This window comes from Entelurus aequoreus, linkage group LG06, assembly GCF_033978785.1.
Source record: "Entelurus aequoreus isolate RoL-2023_Sb linkage group LG06, RoL_Eaeq_v1.1, whole genome shotgun sequence".
NCBI classification, from domain to species: domain Eukaryota; kingdom Metazoa; phylum Chordata; class Actinopteri; order Syngnathiformes; family Syngnathidae; genus Entelurus; species Entelurus aequoreus.
In genome coordinates, this window is record NC_084736.1 from 61050246 (window position 1) to 61070364 (window position 20119).

General features: G+C 38.6%; 1 protein-coding gene across 6 annotated transcripts in view; it reads right to left on the reverse strand.

The window, feature by feature from the left end:
* pbx3b (pre-B-cell leukemia homeobox 3b) overlaps nt 1-11965 on the reverse strand; it is a 150484-nt gene extending 138519 nt beyond the window's left edge. For 2 of the 6 annotated variants that reach the window (XM_062051122.1, XM_062051121.1), the window contains exons 1-2: nt 11025-11965; nt 10557-10630 (exon numbers count right to left, since the gene is read on the reverse strand). In XM_062051122.1, the coding sequence (XP_061907106.1) occupies nt 10557-10630; nt 11025-11272 (322 nt within the window). In that variant the 5' untranslated portion in view covers nt 11273-11965. The remainder of the gene's footprint in view (nt 1-10556; nt 10631-11024) is intronic. The other 4 variants (XM_062051117.1, XM_062051116.1, XM_062051120.1 and 1 more) reach the window with 2 other exon arrangements.
* Between the last annotated feature and the right edge of the window lie 8154 nt (nt 11966-20119).

The following is a 20119-nucleotide window of genomic DNA, read 5'->3' on the forward strand; positions in this document are numbered from 1 at the left end:
TGATCCAACTACACAAATAACATAGGGTAATTAGATTTTGATATTATTTTTTTATCTTGATAGATTGAAAATTGACACCAATGAGTTGACTGACATAATTTATTCAGAAACTATAAATAACGACAAATAAAGTATGTATACTATTAACCGCAACAGGTAATTGTAAAAAAAAACAACAGCAACATTATGATTTGTACAATTTTAGAATGTGCTTGTTCTATTTTTTAAACAAAGAAAACAATCTGAAGTTGTCTTTATTTTTAAGTTATCGTGCCGTGATTTTACCTGTCCGGCCCACTGGGAGTAGATTTTTCTCCTTGTGGCCCCCGATCTAAAATGAGTTTGACACCCCTGTTCTAGACGTTTTACAAACTGAATTGTCAAAAAAAAAAAAAAACTGTTTCAAACATGGCCTAAATAATAGCTTCAAAGTTGTAAAGAAGTTGGAAAACGTATTCTTATCTGGATAAAAAAAAAAAGTGCATGAAGGGGGTGGGACTAAGAATGTGCGTGCGAGGGCCTGAGGGCAGTGCGAACCCTTCTATCGCTTCCCTCATCAAGCATGGATTCTAATCAGGGCTTGGGAGATATAAGACGCTCAGTCATTAAATAAATTAACTCTGCCACTCCATGCTCTCCTTCAGCACCCGGGAGAGGCTTGTCGTGCTCTGCATACTCACATAGGCATCTCCAGGCATCACACACTTCACCTTCACACTACAGACTATCAGGCCTGCCAACACACACACACACACACACACACATAATTTAGCATCTAATGTTGAATATTTAGAGAGGAACCACACCTCCTGCCCTCGACAACTGATTCCCTTTGCATGCAAAGCTTTTACTTAATTGCATTAAGAGAGCAAAAAAAAAACAAGCCTCGGGATGGAGGCATCGGTCCTTTTCCTGCAAGTGTAAGACTCCACGAGTGAACGCGACCATCAAGAAGGTTCTTTCATCAAGCAAATGCAGCCGTGACGAGGACGAGAGCTCGCCGTCGGCGTGCTATAGGCGGTCAAAGCTGACAACCGCCTCCGCGCAACACCTGCACTACAATGGATCAATAAAGGAGGTGACTCATTCACTGTTTAACTCATATCCTCGCACCCACATCATCTTCCGGGGGGGCTGTGATGTAAAAGTGCACGCTTAATGCACATCAATCACGCTGAGAGAGAGAGAGAGAGAGCGAGAGAGAGAACGCGAGTGCTTATTTCAAGACGCCAGCCAGCGTGAGGTGCACGCACCAAGTCGGTGGCTGTCCAAACTTAGCATTTGACTTTTCAACTGCATTTTGCAGAGACGGACGCCCTTAGAAATCCCTTGCATTGCAATTTGTATCATTTTTAATCCACCATTACTTAGTGAGGAAAGACCCGAGAGGAGTGGTGGTGGGGGGGGCGGGGGGGGTTTACGCATTAGAGAAAGTAAGAAATGAACAGAAGGGTCTAGGGATCTCTCTTGCAGACACAATTAAATATTCATGTGTCTCCTCCTAGGACACAACAGATACAGATCATTATCATGGCAACAGCACACCACCATTTTGTTCACACGCTTTGGCTCTTCCTCAATGTGTGTCTGTCATTGCAGTCCACGACGGGGGGGGGGGGGGGGGGGGGGGGGGGGGTTCCAATTTTGAAATTAAGAAGCGATTCCTCGCGAAAATCCTGCCAAATAGGATTCCTAATCGCGGTTTGTTTTGTTGGATTCTCGCAAAACTTCAGGGATGGGGCCCCAAAAGAAAAAAATCCACCGCGTGGTGCAGATTTGAAACTTTTAACAGCGCAAGAGGGACATTGTTCGACATTTCTGTGAATAATGCATGAATACTAATGACTGAATGCAGACGTACTGTATGCATGATTCGGGTATCTATCTGTGTGTGGGGGCTACGATTTGGTGGAGATCCAAATTAGGATTGTTTGGTCTTGGCATGCTCTGCACTCTCCCGCGTGCCAGCATACCATATTATCACTTTAAATCATCTTGCATAATGTTATGAAAAATGCTGTCAGTGTGATATGGAGGACTTTTAATTGTCTCAGTCCTAATTACGAGCGCGTACGGGTGTACGCGTGGACGCGCTCTGTGCCAGGTTAGGTACGTCGATGTACTCTGGGTGACCTCCACAAGAGAAAGCCTTCCCCTTTTTTTTTTGTTTTTCCAAGCCTATCCAAGAGGAGGAAGAAGAGGAACAGCATTCCGCCGTTTGCCGTCATTAATCACAGCTTCCTGGGAGCAAGCGCATATTAATTTCTGTCATCCCAAACATCATTTGGTATTGTTAAGCCACGGCTTAGTGCTCGTTCACCAGCAGACGCCGGGTCCTTGCTGCCGGGTTGAGGGAAGACAGGGCCTGTGTGGCTGTGTTTTCAGAGCAAGAGGCCTTTATCCCCGGGGCTCTGACACCAATTAAGCCATTTCACCGAGAGACGAAAACAGGGCCCGCTGTTTCAGTGTAACATGAGCCAGCACCTAGCCTGCTGGCCCCTCGCCATCTTTCCATTACTTCAGACACAAAAATGCACTTCAAGGACTTAGAATAACAAAAAAAGATGGTATGCTCAGCCAATGGTCATACCTTACTGACAGCTGGCTAAATTACAAAGGCAGGAGAGCCAGTGTTTACGCAGTGATCAGCGGCTTGGGGTCATTGCCGTCTCCCAGTGCAATAGTTAATTAAAGGCACTGTGCATGCATATTTTATTTCATAGACAACATCAAAACAATTTAATAGTGGTGTGCCTCAACTCATATAGAAAAACGCTCAGTGTGCACTTCATTTTTCCCCACAGTTGCCTACTGGCAGGCAGCAGTGTGGAGCTTAACTCCAGGCTAACACAGAATAATGCAAGGTTTGTTATGAATTAAATATTAGCGATCTTAACACAGCAGCCAATAAGAATTATTTGCCTTATTAAAGCGGCAGAAGACGCTGATTAAAATTTCATCGCATAGCCGTCTTTTTTTTTCCTATTCCTGCCTTCAATACATCATTCTAATGTGGGAAACGTTGAACGTTAGAGCGATGGGGAGAGGGTCTTCATTTGCTTGCTTGCAAATGAGAGAAATAACAACATGGATTTTTCTTCTTTTTTTTGCCTACTTTGGAGAAAACAACATTAGACAAGGGTGGTGATGTATTTTCACCGGAGTCTCGAACCCAAAAAAAGTAATTCTGCCACTGATAGCTCAGTTACAGCTCATTTTATTACCTATTCTGTGTTATATGTGTTTTATGTTGCACGATTGCACCAAGAAAATTTCCTAGTTTGTGAACCCGTTCTCAAACAATGGCAATAAATTAGAGATAAATGCGTTAAAATGTAATATCGGAAATTATCGGTATCGTTTTTTTTATTATCAGTATAGTTTTTTTTTTGTTTGTTTGTTTTTTTTGTTTTTTTTAAAATTTTTTATTAAATCAACATAAAAAACACAAGATACACTTACAATTAGTGCACCAACCCAAAAAAAACCTCCCTCCCCCATTTACACTCATTCACACTCATTCACACAAAAGGGTTGTTTCTTTCTGTTATTAATATTGTGGTTCCTACATTATATATCAATATATATCAATACAGTCTGCAAGGGATACAGTCCGTAAGCACACATGATTGTGCGTGCTGCTGGTCCACTAATAGTACTAACCTTTAACAGTTAATTTTACTCATTTTCATTAATTACTAGTTTCTATGTAACTGTTTTTATATTGTTTTACTTTCTTTTTTATTCAAGATTTTTTTTTTTAAATTTATTTATCTTATTTTATTTTATAAATTTTTGTTAAAAGTACCCTATCTTCACCATACCTGGTTGTCCAAATTAGGCATAATAATGTGTTAATTCCACAACTGTATATATCGGTTGATATCGGTATCGGTAATTAAACAGTTGGACAATATCGGAACATCGGATATCGGCAAAAAGCCATTATCGGACATCCCTACAATACATTTTTTTTAAAAAACTATTCTGATCTAATTCTGATTCTGATTCCGATTGCTTTCTATACATAGATGTATCATTTTAAGGGGTGCGGTGTGTATGAGCACACACAGCAGCAATAAGGGCTCTTTAATCACTTAGAAAATAAAACACCTAGCAACACATGCTATTGTCGAGCGACAGCAATGGACAGTCAGACTCTTTTCAGCGTCCATGCACTCACAAATGATCGGTCATTTAGTTGTCCACATGTAATGTGTACAGAGTAAATGAACATCGTGGTGTCTATTGTCCCAGGAGGAAACACTAGAGCTAATGAAATAGGGACCTATAAATAGCAGAGTCATTACCGAGAGAGGACTTGCTTTGCCCCAGTCTTTCACTCGAGACCTCCTTGTACTAAAAATATGCATAGTAGCTCGCCCGTCCAAAGACTTGGGTGAGCACATTGATACTGGAAAATGTTTAAAAACAAATTCAAAAACAGCAAGCTAATGGAACATTACGCGCTCTGCGGAAACATAAGTAATTTTTTCCTTTTGTGTTGAATAAACTTTTTTTCCTCCTTGTCTGGGAAGTTTTTTTTACAAACCCATTTTTTATGTGTAATGGTATGAAGTCGTAATGGCGGAAAAATGCAACCGAAACTTTTAATTTATTTTCAAGAAGCAGCTGCAGTTTCAAAACCCTAATAGGGTCCAAATATATCAATTCTTTGAAGTCATCTATTTATACTGGACTCTAATTTTGAGCTTGGACACTTTAGTATGGGGAACATATTCACCATTAATTAGTTGCTTATTAAAGTAACAGAGACTTAATTTTGAGTTATTTGGACACTAGGGGACCATATAAGGGTTAGGGTTAGGGTTAGGGTTAGGGTTAGGGTTAGGGTTAGGGTTAGGGTTGGAGTTAGGGTTAGAGTTAAGGTTAGGGTTAAGGTTAGGTTTGAGGTTAGGGTTAGGCATAAAGAAAATAGTTGGTTAGGGTTAGGGCTAAGGGTTGGGGTGGGGCGATAGAAAAGAGTGAAAAAAGAAGGGTTAGGGTTAGGGTTAGGGTTGGGGTTGGGGTTGGGGTTAGGATTAGGGTTAAGGTTAGGGTTAAGGTTAGGCATAAAGAAAAATAGTTGGTTAGGGTTAGGGCTAAGGGTTGGGGTGGGGTGGGGCGATAGAAAAGAGTGTAAAAAGAAGGGTTACGGTTAGGGTTAGGGTTAGGGTTGGGGTTGTGGTTAGGGTTAGGGTTAAGGTTAGGGTTAGGGTTAGGGTTAGGCATAAAGAAAATAGTTGGTTAGGGTTATGGCTAAGGGTTGGTGTGGGGCGATAGAAAAGAGTGAAAAAAGAAGGGTTAGGGTTGGGGTTGGGGTTACGGTTAGGGTTAGGGTTACTAATAAGCAATAATTCTGAGGTTATTGAGGGAACACTCTTAGTTAATGCCTTACTGGTTGTATAATAAGGCCGTGCAGAATAAGGCATAATACGTACTTAATAATGACTAATTAAAAGCCAATATGTTACTAAGTTGCATGTTAATAAGCAACTAACTAACGGTGAATATGTGTTCCCCATACTAAAGTGTTACCTGAGCTTGAACTTGAAGTTTGTAGTATTTACTAGTTCTAGCGACAGAGAGCAAGTGGAGACTACGTGGCAGCCCCACGCCGACTCGTTTCAATCAATCCTGCCTTTTTGCATCCCAAGCAGCCTCTGCTGGCTGCCAACGCCTGCAGATAACTATTTCACCACCTCTGTCATGCCTAATTAACAACTCAGACAGTACAATACAGAAATTTCACAATTAACCTACTAAAATATTGTTGGAGGATGCTAATTGTTATGCCGGTTGCCATAAAGACTCATTTGCATAACGTATGTGGGGGTAAAAAAACCAAAAAAAAAACAATTATGAGCTGTTGCTCGCGCAGGAGCCCCGCGGAAAACGCTTCCAGCGACAAGAGAAGGAGGGCGAGAGAGAGAGGAAGGAAGAAAGAGGGAAATATGCAAGATGGCTGCAGATGGTGAGACACCACTGGATCATCGTGCAAAAGGCAGATAGCAGCAGTGCAAAGGCATCTATATATACACAACACAAAAGCATTGAGCCTCCCAAATGAAGCTGATGTATTCTTTGTTTTGTTATATTCCTGGTGCCCTCTCTCTTTGCCTGGCTTGCCTTCATTTCCTTTTTTTTTTTTTTGATGGGGAATCAGAAGGTGTTTGGGAGCTCGCGTAGATAATAGCCATATCTCCCCGTGTCCACATAGAAGGGGGAAGCACAAGCGGCCCCGGCTATTGAAGACAGTCCGGAACCCAGCTGTGTGTGAGCCATTGGGCACAACACTATCTAGTCACTGCAGCCGCATCACCGGGGCTCCCAGACAAAAAAAGCAGCCAAAGTCAATTGTCTTTGCCGCTGAATAGCTTGCTGTTCTCTCCTGTGAGGGCACTGGAGCTTTTTTTTTCAACAGCAGCCAAAAAAAACACAAAAGCAGAAGGAACGTCATATCGCCTTGATATGTGGCTTTAAACACAGAAACGGATGCAAATAATGAAAAAAAATTATAATAGCCCATCCGATTGAAATAAGCAGCTTCATTAAGTGTCAGGTAACATTGAGATGAGTGTTCCCGGCAGATTTCAAAAAATGCTTATCTCCTTGCGCCTAACTCTATTTGCTGCAGGTAATGCTTTTAGTCCGCCTTGCTCGTGGTTAATTACCGCCTCATCCTGGCCTGTATTTAGTTAACGCCGTCTCCCCTGCTCAACATCACATACAGCATAGAGTCAATAAGCGTCCCTGAAAGCATCTTTTTGCAGAAGGCCATCCAAACGTGCGAATGCTGGTCGTCACTTAACTTGCCGTCTCTCCGCCTTTTTGCGGATTGTTTTTGAAAGCAGACGGATCAAAGGTCAGCATAACAACAAGTCAATACGCCAAGGCAAAAGCAGCGCGACCATGCAGCTGAGAGAGCTGTGGGGAGGACTAAGCCCCTCAGTGGCGCTCCGTGATTTAGCCCTGTAATAGTTCTGTGTAATCTCTTTCTATTGATTAAACCTCACCTCAAAGAGGAGTCCTGCAACACAACCTCTCTTTTCCTGGTCCGAAATACCATATGGAGGTAATCTTTCACCTTTGTTATTCTTGCCTCTCCCGCTGCTGCTGCTGCTGTGAGCCACTCGTCCAAGCATGGCAGCAAGACAGCAGGTTAAAATAAACCCAGCGCACAGAAATGACTGCAAAACTCATCGGAATGCTTAGGCAATTTTCCGTGAAAATATATATACATGTCTGTGTGTGTGTGTATATACATATATATATATATATATATATATATATATATATATATATATATATATATATATATATATATATATATATATATATATATATATATATATATATATATAAGTATGTGTATGTGTGTGAGTATATATATATATATATATATATATATATATATATATATATATATATATATATATATATATATATATATATGTATGTGTGTGTATGTATATATATATATGTATATTAGTGTGTGTATGTATATATATATATATATATATATATATATATATATATATGTATATATATATATATATATGTATATATATACGTGTGTGTATATATATATATATATATATATATATATATATATATATATATATATATATATATATATATATATATATATATGTATATATATATATACATATATATATATATATATATATATATATATATATATATATATATATATACATATATATATATATATATATATATATATATATATATATATATATATATATATATATATATATATATATACATATATATATATATATATATATATATATATATATATATATATATATATATATATATATATATATATATATATATATATGTATGACATGAATGTGCCTTTTGTCCTAAAATTCAGAAACGCATAAAAACTGACAATTTTGTCGATACGGCACAAACCGTTGGACTGAAAGACAAAGAATGTCTCTGACGTGACTTTTATCTGAAAGTAAATCCAAAGAAAGTGTACATGCGGGTGGTCCTTAAAAACACTCAATTTGGTGACAGGCAAATGACTTCATGCTGCTACCAAATCTCTCTTTTTTTTTCTCCTTTTTTTTTTGCATAATGCTTGATTACCATATTAAAGTGAATGAATACTTATAAGGCATTAGCAATGCAGAATAATGCTGAAGCTCAACAAAAACAGTTAGGCAAGAGCCTGGAAGTTCTAAAAGTTGTTTTTAGTGCAGTGAAATTATTATATATTTTTTTTTATTAGATTAATCACACTTTGGAATTTTGATTAACTATAATTAATCACAGGTTATTACTTACTTGCTTGATTTAAATTAACTTAAAAAAAATATCCCAATATTTAGGCATAGTTGCAAATTGTATCGTCACAATGTCATTCAGTAACATTGTTTTTGAAAAAGGTTTAGGCTACGTGCATGCACTACATTTATTTGCTCAAAACCTGGTAACAGTTTAATGTAAAGTCCAGTCAGGCCACATTTTTAAATTAAATTTGCCACCAAACACACCAGTTGGAGTCGCTTTACTAACGTATGCATTGACCTGATCACTGACCGTAAAACAACCCATACCACCTTTCAGGTTAAGATAAGGGAGCATGCACGGTCAAAATCAATTGTATGGTTAATCTACGTATATACATGATTAATGCGATATTTTTTTTGTGACTAATCACATGAGTTAACAGCCCTTCTTTATTAGGTCTCACTGTTGCTTCAATGCAGCTTTTAGAAAAGTTGGCATTCAGTGCAAAATATTATATTTGCACTGAATGAGTTCCTAAATTATAGCAATTGCTCTTATCCATTACATCCTGGGATCGCTGTCAGTTCCAACATTTAAGACCATATCCATAGCTGACATACAGACCCCCGTGTGTCATGTGAGGGGACATGAAAAGGGCCACGGATTCCCTCTGAGCGATGCTACACGGGCCAGTGAAAGGTGCACTGTGTGCTGCAAAAACAAGGCGGTCAACAAGGCCACCACACCAGCTGAGCTCTGTCACTGACTCCCAACCACAGGTTACCCATGCACAAACACACTCATAACACCTGCACTTGTTTACATGCAAAAAAACCCATGAATACAACACAAGCATCTATAATTTTTCATCTGCAGCCTATTTTTGAGTTCCAGTTTAAAACTGCTGCGCTTCCTTCATGTAAGTGTTCATTAAAAAATGCCCAGTGCAGGGCATTACATGAGTAGTAAATGTAAAAATATGTTTGAAGTTAATATAAAAGTCATTTACAAGTATTTATTGCACAATTAAAGCTGCATCGCTTCTGCCTTTTTCCTTTTGCTTTGTCTTAACAGCTAGGCGACACAAAGCATGAGCACCTCGGCTCGACTATACTGTATTATACCGACCCTCTGTCTGCCTCTGTGGCCGCCACCTGAGTAGGGGGGAGTTCATAAACTTTTATGATCTCCCCCGAGCCAATTTCCTCATAAACCGCACAAAGGTCACAAATCTGACAAGTTATCAGGTTGGCTAAAATGACTCCAAACTCACACCATTGTTTTCTTCCTATGCTTCTGAGAAAATGCAGTTCTGTAAGACGCAATAGTTGATCATGTCTTTTGGCAAAAGAAGTGCAATTACATTAACCATTCAAAATGTAAGAATTTTTTTTTTTCAATTAAAAAAAAACTTGTTGTATGGTGGCAAGTGTGTCTGTTATGAATTTTGAACTTTGTGAAAATGTCCAGTGTAGCAGCTTTTAACGTTTGCTTGGAAGCAAAACAGTGTGAAAACTTGTGACAATATCTACCTCAGACATAATACATTAAAAAAAAAGTTTATATTGAGATATGCATGCATGACAATGTGTGCACGTTTTGCTATAATCTTGAAACTATAACAGAAAGCTGTCATGTGAATAGTAAAAAAAGTAACTTTGTCAATGTGCAGTGTGGCAGCTTTTAACGCTCGCTTGGAAAGAAAACGCTGTGAAAAATCTTGTGACGATATCAATCTCAGATATTATAATACATTATGTTTCCTTTGAAATATGCATGGATGACAATGTGTGCATTAGTTGCTATCATTTTGGAAACTATAGATATCAGTTGTACCAGAATTAAAAAAAAAATCATAATTAAAGCACAATACGGTAGTTATTTCATGTAGAAACATTAAAAAAATATATAAAATTGCTGTTTTTAAACATATTTTTCCACTGCTTTGATTATATGCTGTATGATTTAAAACTTGAAGCAAAATTATTTGCTAATGATTATTTGTTTTTATCAAAGCAATTTGGGCTTAAACGATGGAGAAACATCTACCCATTTTAATTGAATAAAAAATACACATTATGCATAGAAAACGACTTCTGTGACACACGGTCATATTTAACAGCGTGACTAATTAAACCGGTCATAGGTTGCCCGTGACCTGGACTGCAGTCATTCCTCTCAATGGGAGGCAAGACATGTGTGTGTGTGTGTGTGTGTGTGTGTGTTACTATTCAATACAATATGATCATTAGACTAATTTTGAAACACAACAACAAACAAACTCTTACCTGTCTTTTCCTTGATTTCGCAGAGGACGCTGAAGAGTGCTGGTTTCATTCTGTGACAGTTGAGTCCATGTTTCCTGTTTCAGTATAAGACAAGATAACATATTGATATAAGTTCACTGATATGTCACGTTATGCATTAATAACTATGAATGCCTTGCAGAAGCATCTGCCTAAGGTAACAACAACAACAACACTTTATTTACACTGTTGGGCCAGACTATCATAGCTATGTCAATAGGACTAAATGCCTATAATATGATGCGTTCAATAAACTTCTGGAAATCACATGCACACAAACTTTTTTTTTGGAACACATGGCTTAAAATATTGTCACATGTGCTTGAGGTTTTATGAGGCACTAAATACACCTGATTGCCTTTAAACGCACCACCCAGCTCTGCTTTTTTTACGCATGAACTGACAATGACAATCTTTGAGGGAGTTACTAAATCATATAAAACAACCAACTTTGCTTGCGCCTCGTCCAGGCTTTGGTCGGTTATGGTCATAATTTGATGAAGAATGTCGCCAATGTCTTGCTTGCGTCCGTCTCCGTCCGTGCCGTCGTGTCCGTGTGGAGGCGGCAGGGCCATGCCCCCTTGTACCGAGTGACCGGCCAGGCTGACGCCGCCGATCGACTGCATGATGCGGGCTTGATCGTCCATCGGTGCCGCTAAAGAGTCCGCGCACTGGGCCACGCAAATTGAAAAACTCATATATACGAAACGGGCTAGAACATGTGCCGGAGACAAGGGAGATGCAACGGCAGTGTGGTCCGAAACACACACGCTTTAAAAAAAAAAAAAGAAGGAAAATAGCAGCGATGTTGACGCGTAAATGTGTCCAAATTACGCGCGGTCCAAAGTGTCAACACGGGAGACGGCGTTTGGAGAATATTGCATAAATATGCTTATTTAATGCAGAACTTCTCTGTCAAAACTGCCGATAGTTGTCCATCTTATCCAGCACGAATTTGTCTTTTTTTTTGTGGGATTTTGCTCCTTTTTGGTGATCTCTCATTTATTGGCGCTCCGGTGCATCGCTTACAAAAAAATGTCCACAAAAATCCTCCCGGGCAGGCAAAAATATCCAACGCTGCAAATATTTAAAAAAATATATGTGTGTTTAAAAAAAAAAAAAAAAAAAAAAAGGTAGTGTCCAATGTGTTTTGATAGTAAAAAAAAAATGTGCAAAAAGTTGTGAGATTTCTGCTTAAAAAAAAAAAAAGAAGATGAAGAAGAAGCTCAGGGTTAGAAATGAGTAAAGACGCGCTGGGTTACAAAAAAAAGCGATGCGCCAAAAATAGAAATACAAAAAAAAAATAAAATATCTCACCTAGCTATAGAATTTATGAGGTGCAGCCTGTGCGCCTGTGTGTGTTTTATGTTGTTTGATAGTGAGCGATTGACAGCGTGCCAATGCCACTCACTCAGTGCAGACGTGTCAGAGCGAGGCAACACGAGGGGGAGAGCAGCAGCAAAAAAAAAAAAAAAAAAAAAAAAAAAAAATACACACGCAAAAAAAAAAAAAAAAAAAAAAAAAAAATAGAAAAATGAAAATGCACGCCCCGCCCTGCAGAGGAGGGGTCTACGTTCCTGTCACGCAGCGGGGAAAGAAGAAGAAAAAAAAAGCCCCAAAATGTTAGGCGCGCGTACTTAGGCTGCTGATAGTGATGAAAGCGCGAGCGATCTGCGGGAAAAAGCCGTCCACGTCCGTGCGTGTGCACATCCCCGCGCGGTAATCAAGATTTACTCCTGCGGAGCAGAGGCAGGCAAATGCATAATGAGACTTTTTTTTTTTTTTTATTTTTTTTTTTTTTTTACGCAGTTTGATGTAGAGCAGCGGCGCGCTCTCCTGCTAAAGGCTTTTTTTGGGGCTCACACACTATATGGGCGAGCGGCAGACATGTTTATATGATTGCAAAGTCAGGGGCCGCCTCCACCAATCCACGTCTAGGAAGGACCGAGAGTGACGACGCGCGCGTCCTATTGCTCGGCGTGATGCGTGATGCCCAAAAGCCCACCCACTCAATCCCTCCGTCTTCACGCCGCTGCCCCCTCCTTCCTGCACAAGAGAAAGGGGGGGGAGGGGGGGGGATGGCAACTTTTGATTGGTCGTTGCTAGGAGCGACATCCATTGCACAAAAGCAGGCGGCGCTGCTCGATGCTCCTCCGCAGTTGCCATGGCAGCAGACACGTTGTTGGGGCTGCAGGATGCAAAGGCAGCGATTATACTGTAAGACTTCAACCAGGGAGGGACTTTTTTTTTTGGGAGCGGGGATTTACATAAAGTTTTGAAAAAAGGATAATGCACAAGAAATAAATAAGATTGATGATGAACTTTGACCTCCCCAGCCCACTCCCAACCACAGGCGCCGATCCCGTGGGATCATACTTGCCAACCTTGAGACCTGCGATTTCGGGAGGTGGGGGGCGTGGTTGGGGGCGTGGTTAAGAGGGGAGGAGTATATTTACAGCTACAATTCACCAAGTCAAGTATTTCATATATATATATATATATATATATATATATATATATATATATATATATGTGAAGTGAAGTGAATTATTTTTATATAGCGCTTTTCTCTAGTGACTCAAAGCACTTTACATAGTGACACCCGATATCTAAGTTACATTTAAACCAGTGTGGGTGACACTGGGAGCAGGTGGGTAAAGTGTCTTGCCCAAGGACACAACGGCAGTGACTAGGATGGCGGAAGCGGGAATCGAACCTGGAACCCTCAAGTTGCTGGCACGGCCACTCTACCAACCGAGCTATGCCGCCCCTATATATATATATATACATATATATATATGAAATACTTGACTTGGTGAACCAACCACGCCCCCCGAGGTGGGGGGCGTGGTTGGGGGCGTGGTTAAGAGGGGAGGAGTATATTTACAGCTAGAATTCACCAAGTCAAGTATTTCATATATATATATATATATATATATATATATATATATATATATATATATATATATATATATATATATATATATATATATATATATACAGGGGCGCCGCTAGGGATTTTGGGCCCCCTGAAAAGAATCTTTACAGGGCCCCCTGTATTATAATTTCATCATCATTAGGGGCCTCTCTGGGCCCCCCTCCATCATGGGCCCCTAGAATCCGTCTCCTTTACCCCCCCCCTTTTCGGCGCCCCTGTATATATATATATATATATATATATATATATATATATATATATATATATATATATATATATATATATATATATATATATATATATATATATATATCTACATCCTGAAAATATGCAAACAAAACTGTGTTTGGATAATTGATACTTCAAACTTGCATAAATAAATCTTAGGGAATATAACATAACTTGGCTTCTGAGAGCCTCAAAATGTAATGAATAAAATGCTAAAGTTGTTGATAAACAAGCAATTATTTTAATAATTAAATATGGTCATTTTAAATGAATTATTATGATCATTTAAAATTAATTATTTCAAATTTGTTTATTTTAATGTATAATTCTATGGCTGGATGTAATAAGGAGTCAGAAAAAATGCAAATAAAAATACAATTAATTTTGGTGTTTTTAGCAAAATACAGTAAAAATATATTTATTTATTTATTTTTTTAAATTAATAAATATATTTATTTTTAGGTAAGATGAACATAATAATACAATGTATCTCTAGTCTGGATGATTTAGTTCTTGTCACCCTGTTGTCCTCCCGTCTCTTCCCCGAGGATGGCTCCATGAGCTGGGCAAACGCCTGGAGATGCCCTACGTTTTTTGTTTTTTGTTGTTTTATTTATTTTTTATCGTGTTCTGTTTGTGTTGTGTTGTGTTTGCTCGGTTCTCGTATTATCTTTTAACCTGCCCATTGTACAGCACTTTGGCTACCCCTGTGGTAAATTTTAAATGTGCTTTATAAATAAAGTTGATTTGATTTGATTTGATACGTCAACAACACGGTCGGCGGCCCGTCGGTCCGCAGCTCGTACATCGCCGCCCTCTACTTCACCCTCAGCAGCCTGACCAGCGTCGGCTTTGGCAACGTGTGCGCCAACACGGACGCCGAGAAGATCTTCTCCATCTGCACCATGCTCGTCGGTGGTATGCCGGGCGCCTCGTATGGAATAACGTGATTGGGCAGGCACGCTGTTTATATCGTGGGAAAGCGGAAGTGAAAAAAGGCTGTCCGCTCTCAGGTCCGCATGGAGCTGGAGGGGGCGTGGCCTCCAGCTCCGTTTGAAAATCGGGAGATTTTCGGGAGAATATTTGTCCCGGGAGGTTTTCGGGAGAGGCGCTGAATTTCGTGAGTCTCCCGGAAAATTTGTGAGGGTTGGCAAGTATGATCGAGATTGATGGCAACTTTCAATCTTTGAAATTATTTTTGATAAATCAATCTTGTTGTTAATTTGTGGCGAATTTGGTCCGTTTTTACATACTAAAAATGTCCGTATACTTGCCAACCCTCCCGATTTTCCCGGGAGACTCCCGAATTTCAGTGCCCCTCCCGAAAATCTCCAGGGGCAACCATTCTCCCGAATTTCTCCCGATTTCCACACGGGGGCGTGCCTTAAAGGCACTGCCTTTAGCGTCCTCTCTCACCTGAAAAGGAGACTATTATATACTGTATGTCTCCGTTATCCATAAGTTTATCTATAACCCATAAAGTATGCAGGCACGGAGCTATTTCTCAGCGTGTGTTTATTCCAGGCACGTTAATACACTGACACACAACATCCGGATTCCCATCATGCATTGCTTCAAAACTACGGCAAGTAGTAATGTCCAAAAGCATAACAGAGACGAAGCAGAAGAACGAAGAAGAGACATGGCGACGACGAGTAAGAAGAAGAAGTACGCTTGCAAGTTCCAAAATGATTGGAAAAAATAATTTCAGTTCATCCAGGGCAGCTCGAAGGGGAAGGGCTATGCTGCCTGCAAATTTTGTAGATCAGACTTCTCCATTGAACACGGTGGCTGAACGGATATACTCATTCATGAACGGATTATTGATATATATATATATATATATATATATATATATATATATATATATATAAGAAATACTTGAAAATATATACACCCCCCGCTACCCCCCATCTCCCGAATTCGGAGGTCTCAAGGCTGGCAAGTATGCCAACCACAGGCGCCGATCCCGTGGGTGCATCGGGGCCCGAGCACCCAGGTGGGATTGATAGCAACTTTCAATCTTTTGAAACTATTTTTGATAAATCAATCTTGTTGTTGTTAAGTTAGTGGCGAATTTGGTCCGTTTTACATACTAAAAATGCCACATATCATATAGTCTAACATTAACAAAGCCTAGCCAAGAATTCAGAGTGCCTGACTATTATCTAATGACACAATCATTTTGACTTTAAACCATACTTGCCAACCTTGACACCTCCAAATTCGGGAGATTGGGGGGGGGGGGGGGTGGGGGGTGTTTGAGGTCGGCGGGGCCGAGGGGGTCGGGGTTAAGGGGGGAGGAGTATATTTATAGCTAGAATGAACTGAAATTCAAATATTTCTTATAAATAAAATAAATACTTGACTTTCAGTGAATTCTAGCTATATATATATATATATATATATATATATATATATATATATATATATATATATATATATATATATATATATATATATATATTTATGTATTTTATTATATATATAAATAAAATAAATACTTAAATTTCAGTGTTCATTTATTTACACATATACACACACATGACACTCCTCTACTCATTGTTGTATTTGAAAGTGCAATGCTTTGCAGCCAGTAGCACAGCCTCTAAAGGAGCATAGGTATGGGCAGCATCTGTGAAATTTAATTTGCAGGAAAGGAGTGAGTTTAGGGTTGAATTGTCCATCCTCGTTCTATTCTCTGTCGCTCGTCGTGGCCATGACTGTCTCTTCTTCGTTCTTCTGCTTCGTCTCCTTCTTGTTGCGTGCGCAGTTGTGCACTCTCCAAAAGCCGTAGATGTTATAACGTGACTGGGCTGGCACGCTGTTTATATGAAGGAAAAGCGGACGTGACGACAGGCTGTCCTCACTCAGGTCTGCACGGACCTGGAGGGGGCGTGCCTTAAGTCCGGCTGGAAATCAGGAGAAATTCGGGAGAGGCACTGAAATTCGTGAGTCTCCCGGAAAATTCGGGAGGGTTGGCAAGTATGCTTTAAACACACTGCACACGAGCGAATGAAGGACATACTTACTCAACAGCCATACATGTCACACTAAGGGGGGCAGTATGAACAATGCAACACTATCATAAACATGTGCCATATGGTGAAACCACACTAAACGACAACGACAAACACATTTTGGAAGAATATTTGCACCGCAACACAACATAAACACGAAGAACAAATTCCCAAAATTCCCTGCAGCACCAACTTTTCCGGGACGCTACAACATAAACAAACGCCATTGGAGGATCCACACCTAACATCCACTGAAATGATAAAACGTACAATAGCGTATTTAGTCGATACTACTATGATTACATTTGTATTTTTTAACATCACAAAATTTTCTTAATTTCTTTTTAAATTTATATTATGTTTATAAACTCAGGAAATACATCCCTGGACACATGTGGACTTTGAATATGACCAACGTATGATCCTGGTACGACTTGGTATCGGATTGATACCCAAATTTGTGGTATCATACAAAACTAATGTAAAGAATAAGTGATTATTACATTTTAAAAGAAGTGTAGCTAGAACATGTTGAAACAGAAAATAACCATATATTAACAGTAAATGAACAAGTAGATAAATAATTCATTCTGTACTACTTGTCCTTAATAATGTTGACAAAATATTAGAATGATAAAAGACACAATACGTTACTGCATACGTCAGCAGCTAAATTAGGAGCCTTTGTTTGTTTACTTACTACTAAAAGACAAGTTGTGTTGTATGTTCACTATTTTATTTAAGGACAAAATTGCAATAAGAAACATATATTTAGTGTACCGTAAGATTTTTTTGTTAAAATAAAGCCAATAATAGGACTGGTACTTCTCAGAGGCGGTATAGTACCGAATATGATCCATTAGTATTGCGCTACTATAATAATACCGGTATACCGTTCAACCCTACTTCCAACCATGTCGAATTCCCCAATCGTTTGTGCTACGTTTGTGCTGGTTTGTGCTGCAAAAATGTTTGGTCTAACTTTGATCGTTTTGAAGTTATTAACGTTTTGTGATTCATAACCAGCCCCCCCACCTTCTCAAAATCTCCCCAAACCAGTCCCAATCGTTTGTGTTATGTTTGTGCAGCAAACATTTTTTTGGTCTAACTATAACAGTTTTTAAGGTATTAGAGAAACTATGATTAACAACCAGCTCCATCAAACTTCAATAACATAAAAACTATATTAGTTAGACCAAAATAATAATTAATAACTTGTATACTGATATACTGTTTTTGTTGTTGTCATGTCATTATTTTTATTTATTTGTATTTTGTATTATTACCTGTAAAGCGCTCTTATTTTTTTTGCTGCACATCCCAAGCGCTGGCTGCACCCGTCCCTGATTGGCAGTCAGGACACACCTGTCCCTGGTTGCCAATCAGTATGCTTCTTATCTGTTGTTTTGTTTGCTTTGCAAATCACACGTGTTTGTTCTTTGTGCACTTCCCAGCTGCACATCTTAGTTTGTTTTGGTGTTACCTGCGTTTTGCATAGTAAAACGTTTTTTTTTTCATGCACTCGCCTGCCATCTCTGCATCCTGGGGTCCAGACATACACCAGAAGGTAACAGTTGTCATGGTAATAGTAATTGTTGCCACATGGTTACGTTTGCACAATACAGCACATCTGAAAGGGACTAGGAGGAAAAAAAAGTGTATTTAAGCCTACACCACTTCCTGGTAGGCAATTCACTTCCTGTGTATGATGTGTTCTCCTATTACCATTTTTTTAATAAGGGAAGGAAATAATATCAAGCTGTGATAGTAGAGATAATAGTGTTTGTGAATAGCTTACTAAGTAATGCATGAAAAAAATGATAAATAAAGGAGTATATACTGACATATATACTGTATAATTCAATTAAAAAAATAAATACATATACATAATCATTTAATTGTTGGAGTGTGAAAAGCTGACATGAGAAAATATATAGAGCATATACTAAAAATGAAACTGAAAAGAAACATTATAAATAAGTATAAATAATATTATATTAAATTATAATAAATACATGAATTCAAGATCATAGGTGGGTGAAGTAGCCACAATTGTACCTAAGTAATAGTACTGTTACTTTAGAGTAATATGACACAAATAAACAAAAAAAGTAGTCATCCAAAAAATTATAGAGAAAAAGTAGATATGCAGTGGAAAAAAAATCCCAAGTACTGAGTAACTAGCGAGTATTTTTCAATGATACTGCACTATTATTATAGTTAGTGTGCGTGCGTGTGTGTGTGTACACTACCGTTCAAAAGTTTGGGGTCACATTGAAATGTCCTTATTTTTGAAGGAAAAGCACTGTACTTTTCAATGAAGATAACTTTAAACTAGTCTTAACTTTAAAGAAATACACTCTATACATTGCTAATGTGGTAAATGACTATTCTAGCTGCAAATGTCTGGTTTTTGGTGCAATATCTACATGGGTGTATAGAGGCCCATTTCCAGCAACTATCACTCCAGTGTTCTAATGGTACAATGTGTTTGCTCATTGGCTCAGAAGGCTAATTGATGATTAAAAAACCCTTGTGCAATCATGTTCACACATCTGAAAACAGTTTAGCTCGTTACAGAAGCTACAAAACTGACCTTCCTTTGAGCAGATTGAGTTTCTGGAGCATCACATTTGTGGGGTCAATTAAACGCTCAAAATGGCCAGAAAAAGAGAACTTTCATCTGAAACTCGACAGTCTATTCTTGTTCTTAGAAATGAAGGCTATTCCACAAAATTGTTTGGGTGACCCCAAACTTTTGAACGGTAGTGTATGTGTGTGCGTGTTTGCATGTGACAAACTGAGTGACTGTGCTACAGCATGTACTGTACCTCAAAACATGCACATTTTACAGTCACTTTATGATGTTTAAACAGGGCTAATGTTAGCATACGCACAGCTAAGATTAAAAAAATAAAATAATAAAACATCTACAAATCACCACAATGTATTTTCTCTATTTAAAAGTGGGCTTTGCATGATGAAAAATAATAGCTTTTATAGTTTGTAAGGTAAACATTGGGAGTCCCTCAGCATATCAGTTTTTGCAGTGTGTGCCAGGCTCTGTTTGATTGGTGAAACAGAGTCATGTGACAGTGCCTGCTGGCGGAAGTCTCTTTGACAAGTTAACAATTTGTCTTTGCGAGCAGTAACAAATAGATTATAAATAAATATAATGATGATATCAGTGTAACAAAGTAAAATAATGGTTTCTTCTTGCTAAAAATACTCAAATAAAAGTAAAAAGTATGTTCCATTAAAACTACCCTGACAAGCATTTTCTGCAAATAGTTACTTAAACAAATGTAATCAAGTAAATGTAGTGTGTTACTACCCCTCTCTGTTCATGATAAGTGATA